Source organism: Empidonax traillii, unplaced genomic scaffold (genome assembly GCF_003031625.1).
Source record: "Empidonax traillii isolate 1590-97213 ecotype Southwest subspecies unplaced genomic scaffold, ASM303162v1 scaffold1971:size99068, whole genome shotgun sequence".
NCBI classification, from domain to species: domain Eukaryota; kingdom Metazoa; phylum Chordata; class Aves; order Passeriformes; family Tyrannidae; genus Empidonax; species Empidonax traillii.
In genome coordinates this window covers 80568-95548 of record NW_020957164.1, presented here as the reverse complement: position 1 = coordinate 95548, position 14981 = coordinate 80568, and the positions used below count along the sequence as shown (strand labels likewise).

Sequence of the window (14981 nt, the reverse complement as noted above, 5' to 3'; positions counted from 1 at the left end):
ACAGAGCCCAATTTTGGGGAGGGTCATTCAGAACCCCGTGCTGGGGGCTCAGCCCTCACCTGGCAGGACAGGGAGCCGTCCCTCTCCACGATGCACTCGGCCTTCTCGTGGCAGGGGCTGATCTCCCCGTTGGGGCAGCGCCGCCCGCTCTGGCTGCGGCAGCCGCTCACCTGATCCCCCACAAAGCCAGGCTTGCAGGCCCCACACTTGTAGGATCCCTGCGGGAGAAGGGAACGAGGAGTTGACTCCCACAGCCCTTCCCCAGCCCCTGGATTGTCCCTGGGAACTGAGGACACAAGGCCTGGGAAGGGAGGTCTGTGAGGGGCTCCGGTGATGTCACCAAATCAGGGAATCCCAGACTGGTTTGGGTGGGAAGGGACTTTAAAGTTCATCCAGTGCCATCCCCTGCCACGGGAAGGGACACCTTCCCCCAGCCCAGGGTGCTCCAGCCTGGCCTTGGACACTCCCAGGGATGGGGCAGCCACAGCTTCTCTGGGAAATCCATCCCAGCCCCTCCCCACCCTCACAGGGAACAATTCCTTCCCAATATCCCATCCAACCCTGCCCTCTGGCAGTGGGAAGCCATTCCCTGTGTCCTGTCCCTCCACCCCTTGTCCCAGGTCCCTCTCCAGCTCTCCTGGAGCCCCTTCAGGCTGCAGAATCTCCCTGGAGCCTTCCCTTCTCCAGGCTGGAGAATCCCAGCTGTCCCAGCCTGGTTGCAGAGCAGAGGGGCTCCAGCCCTGGGGGCGGCTCTGGGGCCCTGAGCATTTACCCGGGTGTTGATGCAGATGGAGTTGGGGACACAGTTCCTGGCGGCCCCGGTCTCACACTCGTTGATGTCCGTGCACACCTGCCCAGGAAGAGCCAAACCCACGGTAAATTCCCTCCTGAGCGGCCCCCACGGCACATCCCAGGATCTGGGCGCGACCAGGAGCGCAAAGCAAAGCCCTGGCACGCACCTTACTAGCCCAGGGCTAGCAAGTTTTCCTCCTGAGCAGCTCGAGGCAGATCCCAGCGAGGCTCCTGACCCCGGGCAAGCCTCTTCCCCCTCTCCAGAGGGGGAAAAAAACCGCTTTGAGCTGCCAGAACATCCTCACTGTGGAGGGATGGCAGGGGGTCCACGGAGCAGCTCCAAACAACCCAACCCACGTGGGGATTGTGTTCCTGTGCTCCCCAGGGAGCACAGGCTGTGGGGTTTTTGATCCCAATCCGTCAGGAGCTGTCAGGGAAGCTGGGAGGGGGCGGGGGGGGTGGCAGTAGCTGCGTGAACTCTTCTGTGTCCCAGCAGGAAGGGACACACAAGGAAAGCCACGGAATGCTCTGCCCAGCCTCAGGTAAGGCCTTGGAGCGGGCTGAGGTGTCAGGACATCCTGGGCACGGCTCTCCCTCTCCCTGCATCCCCCTTCCCACCGAGGCGTGGGATCCTGGGGTCACACACTGCTGTGGGGTGGAGGGCACCTTAGAGAACCCTCCTACTCACCCAGAGCTCCCTCCAGCCTGGCCTTGGCCACTGCCAGGGCTGGGGGCAGCTCCCCTGGGCACCCCATCCCAGCCCCTGCCCTGACCATCATCTCACATTTCCCTCCCGTTCCTCCGAGACCTCGGAACGGCAGCGACGGAGGGGAGAGCCTGAGCGACCCCCCGAGGGGCACGGGGCACTCCCTGGGCCTTACCTGCTTGTTGGCCCTGGCATAGGCCAGCCCAACGCCCTCCACCAGCTGCCCGGTGAAGCCGGGCGGGCAGGGGTCGCAGCGGAAGCCGGGGGTGGTGTTAATGCACTGGACTTTCGGGAAGCAGGGGTTTGCGTTGCACTGAAACAAGAGAGAGGGTTGGGCAGCACCAAAGCTGGGGTTGGGGAGTGGGGGACAGGTCCAGCTCTTGGGCTTTTTTCAGCTCTGAAGGTCGAGGTGAAAACGCTCCGAGCCCGCTTTTCCCCCCTCGGTTGTCGCCCCCCAAAAAACGCGCGGGTCAAACAGAGCGACTGTCGGCACTGCTCCTCCTTCAGGTGGCACCAGCTGCCCAGGCAGGGGCTGTGCTGGCCCCACACCTCCCTTCCTGGGATCCTCTGAGTCCAGAGAGCTGGACAGTTCCTCGCACTGCGGAATTTCAGCTCCCAGAGGGACCTCGAGAGTTCTCCTTAAAACCCCGGGACAAACCCCCAGGCAGTTGTTTGTTCCCCACTCTGGGGAGCGACTCTCTTTCCAAACTTGCTGTGAGAGCTTCGCTTCCTCCAGCACTTCACTGTTTTCCCTGGATTCTCACTGGCAGATGGATCCCATGAATACAGTGGGCCCCACATTTTAGACCACCAGATTATCACCAGTCCCAGAATCTCCCACCCACCCTTTTTACATGGAAATGGAGTAGAGGTTGAGATGGCTCTGCCTGGTGGAATAATCAGGGAGCTTAGGAATACGGCTTGGGAACCACAGGAATGTCCTGTGGACCCACGGAATCAGTGAGCAGAGCTTTGCACACACACACACACACGGAGCCTCAACTTGGGGGAATGCCACAATTCCTAAAAAAAACACAAAAGCCCAACAACCCCACACAGCATCTGCCCAGCGAGGTTTGATTTAAGGGCAGAAATAAAGCAATCCAAGCAGTGTGGTGAGATTTGCCGCTCCCAGGACCGTTTGGGAAGGATTTGATTCAATCCCACACCTAATAAATCTTATCTCCGACAACTCATCAGCTCTGGCCTCCCAAACTCACCTTCCTGTGTGGCACAGACCGAAGGGTTTATTTTTGGTGGAGAAAGAAATCCCAAGCTGGCCTGGCTGCAAACCTTCAACCCCCACGGACAGGGCTTGGGGAGGGGGAGATCCCAAACCCCTTCCAGCCCGAGGGGATCCCTGCGGGATTTCAGCTCCCGGAGGAACTGCGGGACTTTCCCCCCCAAACCACGAGGCAAACCCTCAGAGAGAGCAGGGGCAGTTCTGGGGCTCCCAGGCCGTGTTTTTACCTCGTTGATGTCGGTGCAGTGGGTCCCGTTCCCGGAGTAGCCGGCGGGGCAGGGCCCGCAGCGGAAGCCGGAGCCGGTCTCGGTGCAGGGAACTCCCGGGAAACAGGGATTGGGGAGGCACCTGTTGAACTGGGTCACGGTGATGACAGGGCCTGTCACCTCCGGGCGCATCCCTGGGGGACAAGGGGGATGTCAAGGGCAGAGCCAGAGGCCTCCCCGGGGGTCCCAGCGCTCCCACGCACGGAACATCCGTCCCCGTCCTTCCCCAGGGATGATCAGCTGCTGCTCCACCCTGGGAATGGGTGCAAATCACAGAATCCTGGGTCAGGCTGGAAGGGACCTCAAGGATTTCTGACTCAGAGCAGGCAAAATAGCAGATCAGAAGCCACAGAAGGCACAGAACCACGGGCTGGGTTGGGCTGGAAGGACATCAAAGCTCACCCAGTCCCCCCCCCAGGCCATGGGCAGGGACACCTTCCAGGTTGCTTCCACCAGGCCAGGTTGCTCCCAGCCCAGTCCAACCCAGCCCTGGACACTTCCAAAGTCTTAGCTCCCAGTCCAAAGCTCTCCTTGTCTCCAGCCCCTCTGGAGTTCCACAGGAACGAGTTCCCTGCCTGGTTCCTGCCCCTCGCTGCTGGGGTGGGCTCAGACCTTTGGCTCCAAGAGAACCCACAGAGGCTTCGGCGTGGGCACTGCTGGGCTGGCAGACAGAGCCCTGCTGAAGTTTTGGGCCAAATGCCAGGGGTTTGGTCCTCAGTCCTCACTGCCTGTCCCCCCCCAGCACCGAGCAAACAGAGCACAGGATGGAGAACTTCACTGATTCAAGACTGGGAATGAACTTGCCTGGAAACCTGAATCGTCACAGCCTCCCACGGGGCCAAGGGGCACTTTTTGCTCCCTTTTTCTCCAGCTTGAAAAAAACCCATTAAAAAAAACCCATAAAAAACCAAACCAAACCAAAACACAAAAAAACAAACAAACAAAAAACCCCAAACAAAAAACCAAAAATAACAAAAAACCACCCTGAAATAAAACAACAAACAACACTCTGCCAGCAGCAAAACCTTCACTGGAAAGGAAAAGATCTGCCCTGCTCACCCTTCTCTTCCTGGGAAATAAGAGAGGGATGTTGTTCAGGGCTCAGACCCTGCAAGGCAGGAGCACGGGAGGACACACAGGAAAGCAGGACAGAGAGTGAGGGAGGCAGAAATCAAGTAACAGAGAGAAAGTTCAGGACAGTTTTATGAGGAAATGATTAAAGCAATTGCAGGGGATGGATGCGTTTCTGTCCCAGAAGCTCTGGGTAATCTCTTTTCCAGCAGGAGCACGATCCCTCCGAAGGCAGGAATGGCTCTTGCTCCACCCTCTGAGCGTGCCGGTGAATAACAGAGCATCTCCCAGAGCTTTCTGCGAGCCAGGCACGCCGGGGTGAGCTCCAGGCGAGGAAAACCACGTTTACTGGGGAGCAGAAGGTTTATATGGGGCGAATTTATGAGCCCGTTTCCCGAATTCCCTGTAAATAAAACCCACCCGCAGCTGGGGCTGCCCCATCCCTGGAAGTGGCCAAGGCCAGGCTGGAGCAACCTGGGATAGGGGAAAGTGTCCCTGCCCGGGGCAGGGGGGTCGAAACAAGATGATTTCTAAGGTCCCTTCCCACCCACGATCCTGGATTTGAATTTTTGGGAAGCTGCTCCTGCCCAGCTGAGCCCCCCGAGGAGCGCAGGCAGCACCAATCCCTGCGGGAGGAACGTCCTGGGGAATGGAAAAAGCATCCCAAATATCGAGTTCTCCCCGTAGGACAGCTATGATTGGAGTTGATTTACTCCATTTTTTGCCACTTTTTTGGACACAAAGAGGGTTTGGAGGGGGCAGCTGGGCTGGGTTCACTCACCGCAGGCATCGCACTCCATCACCGTGTTCTTCAGGAACGTTATCTCCTTAATCTGGGGGAAAACAAGAGCCACCCCCTCAGCCAGAGGCTCCCAGAGAGCCCCAGTGCCGGCACACAGGGTGTCTGAGCCCCCCCAGGCCTCACAAAAAACCACATTAACCCTGTTAATGGTTTTTTTTTAGCTGGTTTGTGCCCCTCCCTGGGCGGTGTTCCCACCCTGGGTAACAGCCGGGGGGCCACGGGGGGGTGGGCAGGGAACGTTTGGCTGGGGTGGACACAGCCCAGTGGAGGAAAAGCAAGTTTTTAAGCAAATCTTTGCCCAGATTAAGGAATTCTCATCTGCCACCTTGTTTTGGTTTTTTTTTGTTTTTTTTTTTTTCTCCCCAGTTGGGAAATGCAAGTTTGCCTCCTGAGGGTGAGCTTTGTGATGGTGTTGTTGAGAGAAAGGCCGCGGATGTAAAAAAAAAAAACCAATAAATAAAATTAAATAAAATAAAAAGGTGGCATGAGGGAAAGGACAAACAGAAAAGCTGCCCAGGGAGAAGCAGCTGGAAGGGAAGATTGGAAATCACTGCTGGAGGTGCCAGGAGCTGTGTCTGACCTGATTCCCAGCAAACAGTGGGCATTTATGCAGCAGCCTGGAATGTGAGAGGAGCTGAGGGCAGCAGAGGTTTTTGTGGATTAGAGGCCTCCCAGTTTGTGCTGCCATTCCAGTTCCCTGGCACGGGAATCCCTCGGCTCCCACCGGGAAGGATCCAGGCAGAACGGAGCCTTTTTCTCCCCTGGAGGGAGCTGAGCGGGCAAAGCACCATCCCCTCCTGGAAATGGGAGGAGATCCAAGCACCCAAGAACCTCCAACCTCCCGGGAGCCAACAGGGCTTGGGATTAAAACAGCACGAGGGAAGAGTGAACCTGGAGCTTGTTTAGACCCCCCAGGACTTCCCTCACCAGCACTTGGAGTTTTCCCAACTTGAGTTTTCCAACTTAAGTTTCCCAACTTAAGTTTGTTTTTTGTTTTGTTTTGTTTTGTTTTGTTTTGAACTTAAATTCTTCAAGTTGAGTCTGTGGTTCGTTTGGGGTTTTTTTTCCCGACTCCAAAGTTTTTCCAAACTTTATCTGGGGAGTTCCAGACCTGCCGGGCCACCACCTCAGCTGTGGTTCGCAGCACAACGACCTGCAGCTCCTCCCGCCCCAGGGGCAGCTCCCCCAGCTCCAGAGCAGACAAGGCAGAGCATTCCAAGGTCTCTTTCCCGCAGAAAATTCAGGAATCAGGGCCCGTCCTCACCCACCTGCTGCTTCAGCAGCTCCCGAACCTCCGTCAGCACACGGTTGGTTTCTCTCATCTCCTCCAGCATTTCTGGCCCGACTTCACCTCCTAAAAAAAAAAACAAAACCCAGAGCGTTGGGAAAAAAGCAGAGAAGAGCCCCAGGAACCACCTGATGTCCCCAGCTCAGCATCGAGGATGCAGATCCCACACCGGGCCCCTGCCGGTTCCTGGAAGGAGTTCCCGCTGGAATCAAGAGAGGTGGAATTTGCTGTGATAAGGTGACAATCAGCAGCTCCTGGCAGGGAAGGAGGGAAGGAGGGAGGGAAGGAGGGAGGGGAGAGCCCTGGGAGCTGCTCCCCTGGCACAGGACCCGCAGTTCTCACTCAGGAAGGACGAGCTGCCAAAAGAAGGGGATGAATGAGCCGGTGCTGGGAAGGGCTGGGAATTGCTGGGAATTGCTGGGAATTGCTCCCTCCAGCAGCCCCAAACTCGTCCCTGAGGCTCTCCCAGATGTGCTTCCTTTCCCCCTGGGCATGGGAAAGGGGCACATCAGCTGCTGCCTCACCTGCTGCCGGGGCACTCAGGGGTCTCTTGCTGAAGGCGGGTTCTTTCCTTTCAAAGTGCCGGGTGGGATCTTTGGGGGACACAAAGGGACAAAAGTGCTCAATCCGCGTGGAAAAACCCCTGCCCAGGCACACACAGCTCCTCAGGGGGCACCTGAACGGGCATTTCCCTCCCCTCTGCCCAATTCCAGGCCTGCTGAGCCCCTTTGAGGGGGGTTTAGAGCCTGGGCTGGGCTCGGGGAGCTCAGTGTGCCCAGAACGAGGTGGTGACAAGAAAACTCGAGACATAACAAAATAACTGGACACAGAGTTTGATCCAGGTTTATCCCCTGAAATCCCCCTGTCCAGTTCCTGGCTGTCCATGGGAATGCACAGCCTCATTTCTCCACTTTTCTCCTAGCATTTCTCTGGGGTTTTTTTTTCTGGATTGATCAATGCTCGGGCATTAAATCACCCCTTGCCTGAAAACAGGCAGAAATTGGGATATCTCCCACAAACAGGGGGGAAACCAGCTGGGATTTGGGGTGTGCAATGCCTGAGCACAGGGAATTTTCCAGCTCCAAAGGCAGTTGGGAGCCCAGGCTGCTGATTTAGCAGAACTCCCTCAACCCTTCCTGCGACAAACCTGAAAACCTGGTGGGTGTTCCCTGCACTGGGCGAATATTTGAAGCCTCTCCAACGCTTTCTGGTTTGGGCACTGGCTTGGAAGCCCCACAAACGTTGCCATTCTTAGGCAGAAAGGCTGGAATTAAAGAGATGTTTCCCTAATTTATTGAAAACAAGGAGTTTGCAGAGGATTTCTGACTCCAAGCGGAGGTTTTGGCTCAGCTCTGCACGAAAGGCTTCGGGGCAGCTTCCGTTATTCCTGGGAAGAATTTTCCATCCCTGAGTGGCAGGAGGGGATTTGAAATCAAAGTTTGGAGTTTGGGGGGGGGGGGGGAGGTGAGTTTTAAAATGCAAATTCACCATAGTGACTCAGCCACTCCAAAGGAAATCTCTCTGCACTTGCAGAGTTTTCCGTGGCTGTGGATCCTTTTCCACGGGGCTCGTCCTGCCCCCACTCCTGGATCCCTGATGGATCCCCCAGATCCTCTCTGGGCTGAGAACTCCCCCCAAAAGAAACCTGCCTGGAGAAGTGGAACTTCTGCATTCCCAGAACTCAGGGCTTGCCTGGGCTCCACGTGCTCAGGAAAAGGGAACAGCCACGGGGCCTGGGACAGGACATTCCGTACCATCTGGGTTTTGGTGGGTGGGTTTTTTTTTTTTTAACTTAAATCAGGTGTAAAATGCGGATTAAGGCAATTTGCAGGTCACGACAGAACCCGACAACAATTTCCAGGATAAATATTTCCCTTCAAAAAAAAAAATAAAGAAAAAAAGAAAATTTAAAAATTGCCGTGCTCAGGAAGGGAAACTGAGGAGAGACCTGAGCATTTACACCGTTTCCTACAGAACCCCCCAAACCCCCAAAGGTTGCCGGAGCATCCCCCTCCCTCCCCCCATCCCAGAGGAGCCCGGAGAGCAGAGAAAACAGGATGAGCCACTCACCTATCCTCCTCTGCTGACAGGAGGAGAAGGGGCAGGACAGGCAGAGGAGCAGAGCGACGAGCAGAGCTGGAATCATCCTGGGATGTCGGGGCAGGGTGGGCGAAGGAGGAGCCGCTCCTGCAGCGGGTCCTGGACCTGCAGCTCTGCCTCTGCTCCCCATTAGAGCCTGTGGTTTGCTATTTATGAAGCTGCATTCCTGCCTCTGAAGTTCCTGCTCGGGATGCTGGACGAGGGTGGACGTCATTCCTGGCTGCTCCTTCCGCGGGGAGCGTTGCAAAAGTAAACAGTATGAGAAACTCATCAGGAGGGGAGCTTCATTTTTTATTTATTTCTCTCTCTTTTTTTTTTTTTTTTTTAACAATTTTTTTTTTTTTAAAGGCCAGCTCGCAACAAAATAGGTCAGAAAATTCCAGAATTCAACGGGCTCTTCTCGGGGTTTTCTTTCCTTCTACCCGGACGTGGGACAGACGGGACAGTTCCCAGCCCGGATCCCTCCCAGATTTTCCTCCTGAAACTGCTCACAGGAGACGTCTGGGCTTGCCCAGAACATCAGAAAAGGCTCTTTGAACTCCCCAAGTGGAGGGAGAGTTACTGACTGATCCTCCAGCTCCAGAGGGGAGGGTTTGTGGGGAGCCCAGGGCAGAGATTCCCAGATTTGAACATCTCTGGGTCCTTCTGGACGACTCAAACCCATCCAGCTAAACTGTTCAAGACAAGAGATGTTGGTTTTCCCAGTGATGATGGCCTGGGAAATCTTTATAATTTGCATTTCCCAGCCATAAATGGGGAGTGAAGGACAAACTCCTGTCACAAATCCCCCCCCAGGGACCAAATCCCTCACCCAGAGCTGGGATAAATCACATCCCTCCAGCCTGTGCTGGGAGCTGTTTGCTGTCAGGAGGAGCCAGAGGCATCCCAGGCTCTTCATCTTCTCATTCCTGGGGCCTCCAAGGCAGCCCCATCAGCCCCTGTGATGGCAAGTGGGGAGTTGTGAGGGAGAGCACGGGGGGTCGTTCAGAAAGGAAGGTTCTTGCCGACTGTTCAGGGGAAAAAAACCCAAAAAATCTGGGTTTTGGGGTTGGTTTTTTGGAGGTCATCCTGCTGTCCAGAATCTCATTTTATAACACTGCTGATCGCCTGAGAGGGAAAATTCCCTGTATTTTCTAACATATCTATTATTTACCATCCAAATTTACTCATCTACACCAAGTTATTGAGGAGTCAGATAATTTTCTTTGGGTTGGTTTTTTTTTTTGTTGTTTTGCCATGGACTTTTTTTAGTTCCTGGGATGGATTTGTTCATTGACAGCAGCAAAATAAGTGTCTAAATTCAAAAGTAACTGGTTCCTGCAGAGCTCCTTGGGCTGAGCAGGACGTGGTGGCTCCACAGGGTGAGGTCACTCCCACCTTTATTTTCCCTGGCTCCATTTTCTACCTTCCTGAATGCAGATGGGAGGGCTGGAAATCCCTTAAATCACTCCCTTCACACGCAGGGGGAGATCAGAAAAGTGTCTGCTCATGGAAATGATTCCGTGCCCGTTCGAAAAGGCCAAACCTCGGGAGCTGACGGGTCCCAGCTCGTCATTATCTGATGGGGAAACATCTCCCACATCTGTCAGCACCCGTTTTGGGAGGTTTAATGATTTAAAAACTCCAAGGGAGGAGCAAAATGTGTTTATTTGGGCTCTGGTGGGAGGGTGTTTTCGCCTCTGGGCAGTGCCAGGGTCGCTCCATCTCTTGCCCTGCCCGGAGTTGAGATCACAAGAGAGGCACAAACAAACAGGGAAAAGAGAAGCTCTTGCTGGTCTGAAGCTGAAATATTTTCCATCCCCCGTGTTTTTTAAACTGCCAAGCTGAGGACAAAAGTCAGAAGAAGAAAAAAAAAAAAAAGTTATTTTTCAGCCTTGGAAGGTCAAGTTCTAAAAATAAGTGGAAAACATGGAAAACACGGAAAACATCTACACCCCGAGGGGTGGGACGTGAAGGGTTTTCCGAGGAGTTCTTGTGGGGGATCGAGGGATGTAAAAGATAGAGGGGAAGATTCCCCAAAAGCATCTCCTTTTCCTCCCAGCCCAGGGGCAACAGCTCTTCACAAAGGCTCCTCTTTCCTGCTCCCTTCCCATCCCTGGAGGTGTCCAAGGATGGGGCTTGGAGCAACCTGGGAGAGTGGGAGGTGTCCCTGCCCACAGCAGGGGGTGGGATGGGATGGGATGGGATACAGGGATGGGATGGGATGGGATGGGATGGGATGGGATGGGATGGGATGGGATGGGATGGGATGGGATGGGATACAGGGATGGGATACAGGGATGGGATACAGGGATGGGATACAGGGATGGGATGGGATTTAAGCTCCTTCCAACCCAAACCATTCCACGATTCTGTGGACTTGGACCAACCTGGCCCAGTTCATTCAGGAGCAGGTCAATAAGGTTGGAGAATTTCTCCCTGCCCCACCACCCCAGAGAAATCAGAATTTCCCAGCAGCTCCTGTTCAGCTGCGTTTCCTTCGGATGCTCCTGTTTGACGCCTGCAAATTCCCAAAATAAACCCCGGGAAAAGAACCAGACACCGGAGTTTGGGGGCCTGGCCGCCAGCAGGAGCCTCAACCTTGTCCTCCCTCTGTGCTTCCAGACAAAACAAAACCCCTGCTCCCAGAAATCCGCAGGCCAGGGATTTTCCAGCTTGATGGTGTGCAAATGTTCAGCTGTTGCTAAAACACAATCCCGACAAAAACAGGATTCCAAACCATCCCCTCGCAGTGCCGGGGCGAGGGCAGGCAGGGATTAACTGGAGAGTGAGGAACAACAGCACCAGCAGGGAGAGGACGACTCCCTGTTGGATAGGAACACCCAGGGTGGGAATATTCCAAACAATCCTGGCAGTTCCAGGGGAGAAAACGTCCCTGTCCCCCTCCCCACCCGCTCCCTCCCTGCCATCATCCCTCCTGCCTGAGGAGTCCCAGCCTGCTGCAAGTCTGGGTTGTGTCTCCAGCTCTGAATCCCTCAGGGAATCGGGGCACTGAGGACCTTTTGTAAATAATTCTGATTTTTTTTGTTTGTTTGTTTTAATTTATCTGTTTGTTGAGTCGATGCCAAACTGCAGCGAGGGGGAGTCGGGGCTGGATGTGGCTCTGTCGGGAACCTCGCTGGGTTTACCAGTTATTGCCCCTTGCTGCTGCCTCCCCTGATAATGGGATCTGACTCCTGTCCACCAAAGCCCAAAAATAAATTAAAGTGCAAGTCACACAGCTCGCTGGGGCAGTGGCACAGGCCCACCAGCACAGCCACTGGCACCTTGGGACATTTCCCGGGAAGGAGCCACTTCCTGACACCCCAGACACTGAGCCCTGCCCTCAGGTGAGATCAGGATTCCAGCAGAATTCTCACTTTCCTGCCTGTTCCCCTGAAAACTATTCAAAATCTGGTTTTTAAGGTCCCTTCCAACCCAAACAATTCCAGGATTCCGGGAAACGACGAGTAAGGAACAGCAGCAGCTCCTGCCCCACGAGGCTCTTCCCTCTTTCTCTCTCTCGTGAGATTCCCACCAGGACAACCAGTCCAGTAACTCACTTTTCACTGCCCCACTTCACTCCTGAGGGAGAAGGAACCCCCCCCTGCAGCCTCCCTGAGTCCCTCAGAGGCCCAGCTGGGAATAATTAAACCATCTCCCTCCTCTGGAGCAGGGGAACCTTCATTCACTGCAGGGGAACCTTCATTCACAAGCACTGGCAGGGAAAGGCACTGAAAAAAACAAAAAAGGGTCTGCACATTCATCTGAAATAAGTGATGGATTGGGAAAGCTGGGGCTGTCCCATCCCTGGAAGTGTCCCAGGGCAGGTTGGAGCATCCTGGGATAGTGGGAGGTGTCCCTGCCCTTCCCACCCAAACCAGTCTGGGATTCCCTGATTCCCTGTGGAACAAGGAGTGTCTGAGTGCACAGTGAGGATGGGGGGGGATCCTGAGCAGCAGGATGAGGCTCACAGAGACCCTCCAGGTGGATTTGGTCACCTGGAGCTCCATCCAGGGATCCCGGGGTTCTGCTCATCTCCTTTCTCTGCCTCCAGAAAGGTCTCAGCACCGTCCAACATACCACCCTGCCGGGTCCCCCACTGGTGCTCCCAGCCCTTCCAAGATGCCTGAGCTGTTGTGTCAGCCCCGTCCTGTCTGAGGAGAACCTGGAATTAATGTGGCTCGTACAGAACCCGGGCCAGGGGGCCGGTGGAAGCCCCCCCAAACCCCCCAGCAGCTCTTGCTCAGCCTCCTGGAGGGCTGGCACAGACAAATGGGGACCAGGCAGAGGGGCTGGATGGGCCAGTGGCACCTTGGGACCGGGAAAAGCTCTGTGCCAGTGCTTGCCACCCTTTCCAGAGGCTCCTGGAACGATCCTGAGGGATGTGGGGGGGGAAAGGCTGCGAAGGGCTCTCTCTCCCCACCATCACCCTGCTCCCAGCTCTCCCCCCACCCGGCCCGTGTTGCAATCCCACCCCCAGGAGGGTCGTTAAAACCTCACAGGAAACTGCTGCACATTTTTTCCTCGGCTATTCATGCCCTTTTTTTTTTTTTTTCTATCAGGGACAATAAAGATTTCCAACGCTGGGTTAAGCTGCTCTCGCAACAATGAGCTCCTGTTGCTCTCCAGGAGCCAGCAGGAGCCCAGACATTGAGGAAACTGGGAATAATTCACTGGAATTGTACTGGGGAAAAAAAAAAAAAAAAAGAGAGGACTGAAGGCTGTTTTGACCAAGATGTGATGGTTAAGCCATCACGGCTTGCTGGGAATTATTATTGGGACTGTCATTATGTTTGGGGCTAGGAAGGTTTTCCCAGTTAAAAAGGGCTTTGGCTCTGGTCTCCCTCTTTTTGGATTTTGCTCCTAAAAAAAAAAAAAAAAAAACACCAAAACCTCCCAGAGTCATAATGACAATAACACAGATTCACTGCCTGCCCTCCCCTCGGCACCAAGTCACTTCCCAAAAACTCTTTGGGACGGCAGGGCTTAAAAAAACAAAAGCTTTTTCTGAGCAGGCTGGCTCTTCTTTCCCCCCTGGACGATGTCTAAAATTGATCTCTGCCGTCCAACCTTCCCCTTCTGTAATCCAGGGGTCTTCAGCAGGAGCGTAAACAGGAATTGGCCGGTGGCAGCCGGGACTGGAAGTGCTCAGGGCTCTGAGATCACCACGTGTAGGTGGGCAGACAGCACGTCCACGCTCTAATAGCCCTGGGACCTCTCTTAGGGAGCATTGACTCGAGTTTGAACGTGGACCAAGGCTTGTTAACTCCCAGGGAACATCTGGCACTGCCCCCTGGCCAGGCAGGACCCCGAGGCTGGGGGAATCTCCTCGCTGCGTGAGCACAGGGCTGGTTCAGCAGCCCCGCTTGTGTAGGGATAAAGACATTTCTGTCTTTATTCCTGGCCTCAGAGGGAGGGTTTGCTGCCCTCAAAGGGAGGGTTTGCTGCCCTCAAAGCGGCCACCAGCCTGGGGACATGCAGCTTCAAAAACAGAGCAGCTCCTTTCAGGCAGGAACACCCCCAGAGAACCTGCTGATGTTCCCACCGACACCTCCGGGATGGGGGGAGCAGCCAAACCCACAGCACAGGGCAGGGGAAAAGGGAAACCTCCAGCCTGGGGCTCCAGGGAAAAACCTTTTCCTTGAGGGGGAGCCAAGGAAAGGAGCTCCATCCACGGGACACAGAGCTGGCCTTTCTGTGGGCACATCCCAAAGCCCGTCCTGCCTCCCCCGTGGGGAGCACTGAGGTGCCTCCCCTGGCACTTTCAGAGCCAGCCTTTCTCCTGGAATCTCCAGGGAACCCCCAGGGATTTATTTTCCATGCCCAGGGTTATGTTCAGCAAACCTGCCCAGGTCTGCTGAGCACACACAGCCAAAAAAGCCACAGCCTTTAAATAAGAGTTGATTGGAGATGAATGACAGTTCTCTGGGCTCTTCCTCTGGCTGACTGAAACAGGGGCTGTTTTTTCCCCCCTCCCAGTTGTCCTCTCCCTACTAATTAACTCCACTGCTTACATTTAAAAAAATAAATAATAAAAAAAAAGATACCCAGGGGGATTTTAACAGCTGGAATGAAGCAAAACCAGCCCTGAGCAATCAGGTCTTTTCAGGACAACGGTGATCAAAGAGGTGCTCTGTAAAAATGGTCTTGGCAGCCAGCTGTTGGCAGGGGACATAAAGCTTTTTTTCCCCCTGCTGGAAATTAGATTTAAACTTGTACAGAGAGGAAGAAAGGATCGATCACTCCCGTAATAATCCCCCCTTTTCTCCAAACTCAGCTCTTCCAATGGGACAAAGAGAAATGGGGGGGGGGGAAGGAAATCCAGGATGAAGTGTAACACTGTCTGGCTCATCTCAGGAAGGGGCTAAGACACTTCAATTCAGTTTTAATACGAGACATTTAGCACTTGTGTGAGGAAATGTGTCTTTTTCTTACACCAGGGAAATGGGGGGGAAAAAAAAAGCCTTTGTGAATGACAATGAAGATTCTCTTCTTTCTTCAGCTGCTGAGGAATCAGGGGGTTCATGGAGGGCACAAAGAACAGAGGGATAAAGGAAGCACCAGCAAATTGTTGAGGTTGTTCTCTAAAGTGCTCTCGTAATCCAGATGTAAAATGAGGACCCTGAATAAGAAAATGGGTTTCTTTTTATAACAGAGCCTCAGCATCCCACCCAAATCCTCCCTCCTCTTAGAGGGGTGGGGGAGCAGAGCTTTGCCTCAGCCTTTTTTTT

General features: G+C 54.4%; 2 protein-coding genes across 2 annotated transcripts in view; one reads left to right on the top strand and one right to left on the bottom strand.

The window, feature by feature from the left end:
* The first annotated feature begins 2434 nt into the window (after window positions 1–2434).
* Window positions 2435–14981, top strand: part of UPF1 (UPF1, RNA helicase and ATPase) — a 43294-nt gene continuing 30747 nt past the window's right edge. The window contains exons 1-3 of the mRNA XM_027909167.1: window positions 2435–2458; window positions 3009–3028; window positions 12452–12466. Of these exons, the coding sequence (XP_027764968.1) occupies window positions 2435–2458; window positions 3009–3028; window positions 12452–12466 (59 nt within the window). The remainder of the gene's footprint in view (window positions 2459–3008; window positions 3029–12451; window positions 12467–14981) is intronic.
* Window positions 4103–8539, bottom strand: COMP (cartilage oligomeric matrix protein). Its single transcript, XM_027909166.1, has 5 exons — window positions 8239–8539; window positions 6693–6761; window positions 6149–6234; window positions 4860–4911; window positions 4103–4375 (listed from the first exon to the last, which is right to left on the bottom strand). Exons 1-5 carry the CDS (start codon window positions 8537–8539, stop codon window positions 4224–4226), a joined length of 660 nt encoding a protein of 219 aa, XP_027764967.1. The 3' UTR covers window positions 4103–4223.

Bases quoted from the DNA above. Each gene is read 5' to 3' on its own strand.
- COMP (XM_027909166.1), bottom strand. From the start codon at position 8,539: ATGAGTTTCTCATACTGTTTACTTTTGCAACGCTCCCCGCGGAAGGAG. The intron at 6,235-6,692 runs GTGAGGCAGCAG...TTTTTTTTTTAG, and splicing joins CCTGAGTGCCCCGGCAGCAG to GAGGTGAAGTCGGGCCAGAA. The intron at 4,912-6,148 runs GTGGGTGAGGAC...GTTTTCCCCCAG, and splicing joins GGGAGCTGCTGAAGCAGCAG to ATTAAGGAGATAACGTTCCT.